We start from the raw sequence: 2,170 nt of genomic DNA, 5'->3' as shown, positions 1-2,170 counted from the left end.
ACCAAGTAAAGCTGAGGCAGGAGCTGTGTGTCCCTCTAGAAGCAGCGGGGTGAGGCAGGGTCCCTGGACAGAAGGAAGGGGGCTGATGAAGAGAAGAGAGACAGAGTTAGAGACGGGGTGGTGGAGAGAGACAGAGATGGAGATGGGGGCGTGGAAAGAGACAGCTGTAACCACCACCCCCCCCCACCGGCTCCCTCTCCTCCAAGGCGGGAAGAGAACACAGAGAGAAGCTTCCACAGGAGGTGGCGTCTCTCTTCTAGAACCTGCTCACTCTCCCTGAGGAGGCCAGCTCCACTCTCCTCTTCCACTGTTTGGTTTCACCCTCCCCTCTTTGGTGTAGACAGGGCCTCGACGGTGTGGCTGGGTGCCCACGGTGCGGGGATGCTGGGATGCGGGGATGTGGGGATGCGGGGATGCGGGGATGCTGGGATGAGGGGATGCTGGGATGCGGGGATGCTAGGATGAGGGGATGCGGGGATGCTAGGATGAGGGGATGCTGGGATGCGGGGATGCTGGGATGAGGGGATGCGGGGATGCCGGGATGCGGGGATGCGGGGATACGGGGATGCGGGGATGCGGGGATGCGGGGATGCTGGGATGAGGGGATGCGGGGATGCGGGGATGCCAGGATGAGGGGATGCGGGGATGCGGGGATGCCGGGATGAGGGGATGCCGGGATGAGGGGATGCGGGGATGCGGGGATGCTGGGATGAGGGGATGCGGGGATGCGGGGATGCTGGGATGAGGGGATGCGGGGATGAGGGGATGCGGGGATGCTGGGATACGGGGATGCGGGGATGAGGGGATGCGGGGATGCTGGGATGAGGGGATGTGGGGATGCTGGGATACGGGGATGAGGGGATGTGGGGATGCTGGGATGCGGGGATGCAGGGATGTGGGGATGCTGGGATACGGGGATGCGGGGATGAGGGGATGCGGGGATGCTGGGATGAGGGGATGCGGGGATGCTGGGATACGGGGATGCGGGGATGTGGGGATGCTGGGATGTGGGGATGCGGGGATGAGGGGATGCGGGGATGCTGGGATGAGGGGATGCGGGGATGCTGGGATGAGGGGATGCGGGGATGCGGGGATGCTGGGATGAGGGGATGAGGGGATGCAGGGATGCTGGGATGTGGGGATGCCGGGATGCGGGGATGCTGGGATGCGGGGATGAGGAGATGAGGGGATGCTGGGATGCGGGGATGCGGGGATGCTGGGATGTGGGGATGAGGAGATGAGGGGATGTGGGGATGCCGGGATGCGGGGATGCCGGGATGTGGGGATGCCGGGATGCGGGGGTGCCAGCCGGGCACTGCCGCGGAGCCAGGAGGCGGCGGTGCAGTGCGCTAATGGCTGCTGCTCATTTCCAGCCTCCCTGAGAGACCCAGTGGCAGATTGCAGACTCAATTACTCTCCTGTCAGGTGATTATCCCAGGTCTTAATGTAATCTTCTGCTCACACACACCATATTTCAATTACGGCGGCGATGAAACAAGCTGTGTATTCAAATCGCCAATCACCTTATCACTGCTGAGCAATGTCAACTGTAAAAAACGCCAGCTGAAGGCAATTACACATGTGTTGAGAACCGATTATGATGACTCTCTGTGGTATTTGTGATGAGCTGGGGAACGTTCTGAAAATTTAATTTAATGACAATATGCTTGCTGTACAATCCATAATACCTCCTGAATCCAGCATGGGGCTATTAACACTGATAGGGGCGTATTATCCCTGCGCTGAGAGGCTGCGCCGGGACGGCGGCTGGATGCCTCTACAGGGAATGTGCAGTAATTTCTCCACACGTTCCTAACGGCCGGGCCGACAGCTTCCCGTTCTAGCTGCACTCTGAAGGGGGTCCCGCGCTGAGTTAAGGTGTTTTCTCTGTCACCGCAGCTCCCGGGCACGGAGGGGAGTCTCTGCCCGACGTGCGGCCCCGAGAAGCCCCCGGGTTGGCCGCCCTCCCCTGCTGGAGACAGGCGGGCCACGTGGAGGAGGCCCAGGCTGCCTCCCTCCCACTGCCCCGGTGCGGGGTCTCGGGACGCCCCTCCTTCCTGTCAAGCCCAGCCCGCAATGGCGTTCGCAGTCCCCATGCCACGCCTGGGACGACCACACAGAGCAATTGCCCGGCCGGGGGCCGCTGGCAGTGGGTGGCCAGAGAGTGGCT

The 2,170-nt window shown here is 62.3% G+C and overlaps 1 protein-coding gene across 1 annotated transcript; it reads right to left on the bottom strand.

Moving 5' to 3' along the window:
• Window positions 1-317: 317 nt before the first annotated feature.
• On the bottom strand, window positions 318-1,704 carry LOC137776241 (uncharacterized). The gene is made up of 2 exons (XM_068562476.1): window positions 1,689-1,704; window positions 318-1,315 (listed from the first exon to the last, which is right to left on the bottom strand). The coding sequence occupies exons 1-2, from the start codon at window positions 1,702-1,704 to the stop codon at window positions 318-320; spliced, it is 1,014 nt and encodes a 337-aa protein (XP_068418577.1).
• Window positions 1,705-2,170: the final 466 nt, after the last annotated feature.

This window comes from Eschrichtius robustus, chromosome 14 (genome assembly GCF_028021215.1).
Source record: "Eschrichtius robustus isolate mEscRob2 chromosome 14, mEscRob2.pri, whole genome shotgun sequence".
Taxonomy (NCBI): domain Eukaryota; kingdom Metazoa; phylum Chordata; class Mammalia; order Artiodactyla; family Eschrichtiidae; genus Eschrichtius; species Eschrichtius robustus.
Note: the sequence above shows the minus strand (reverse complement) of the source record. Positions and strands in the feature narration are given on the sequence as shown.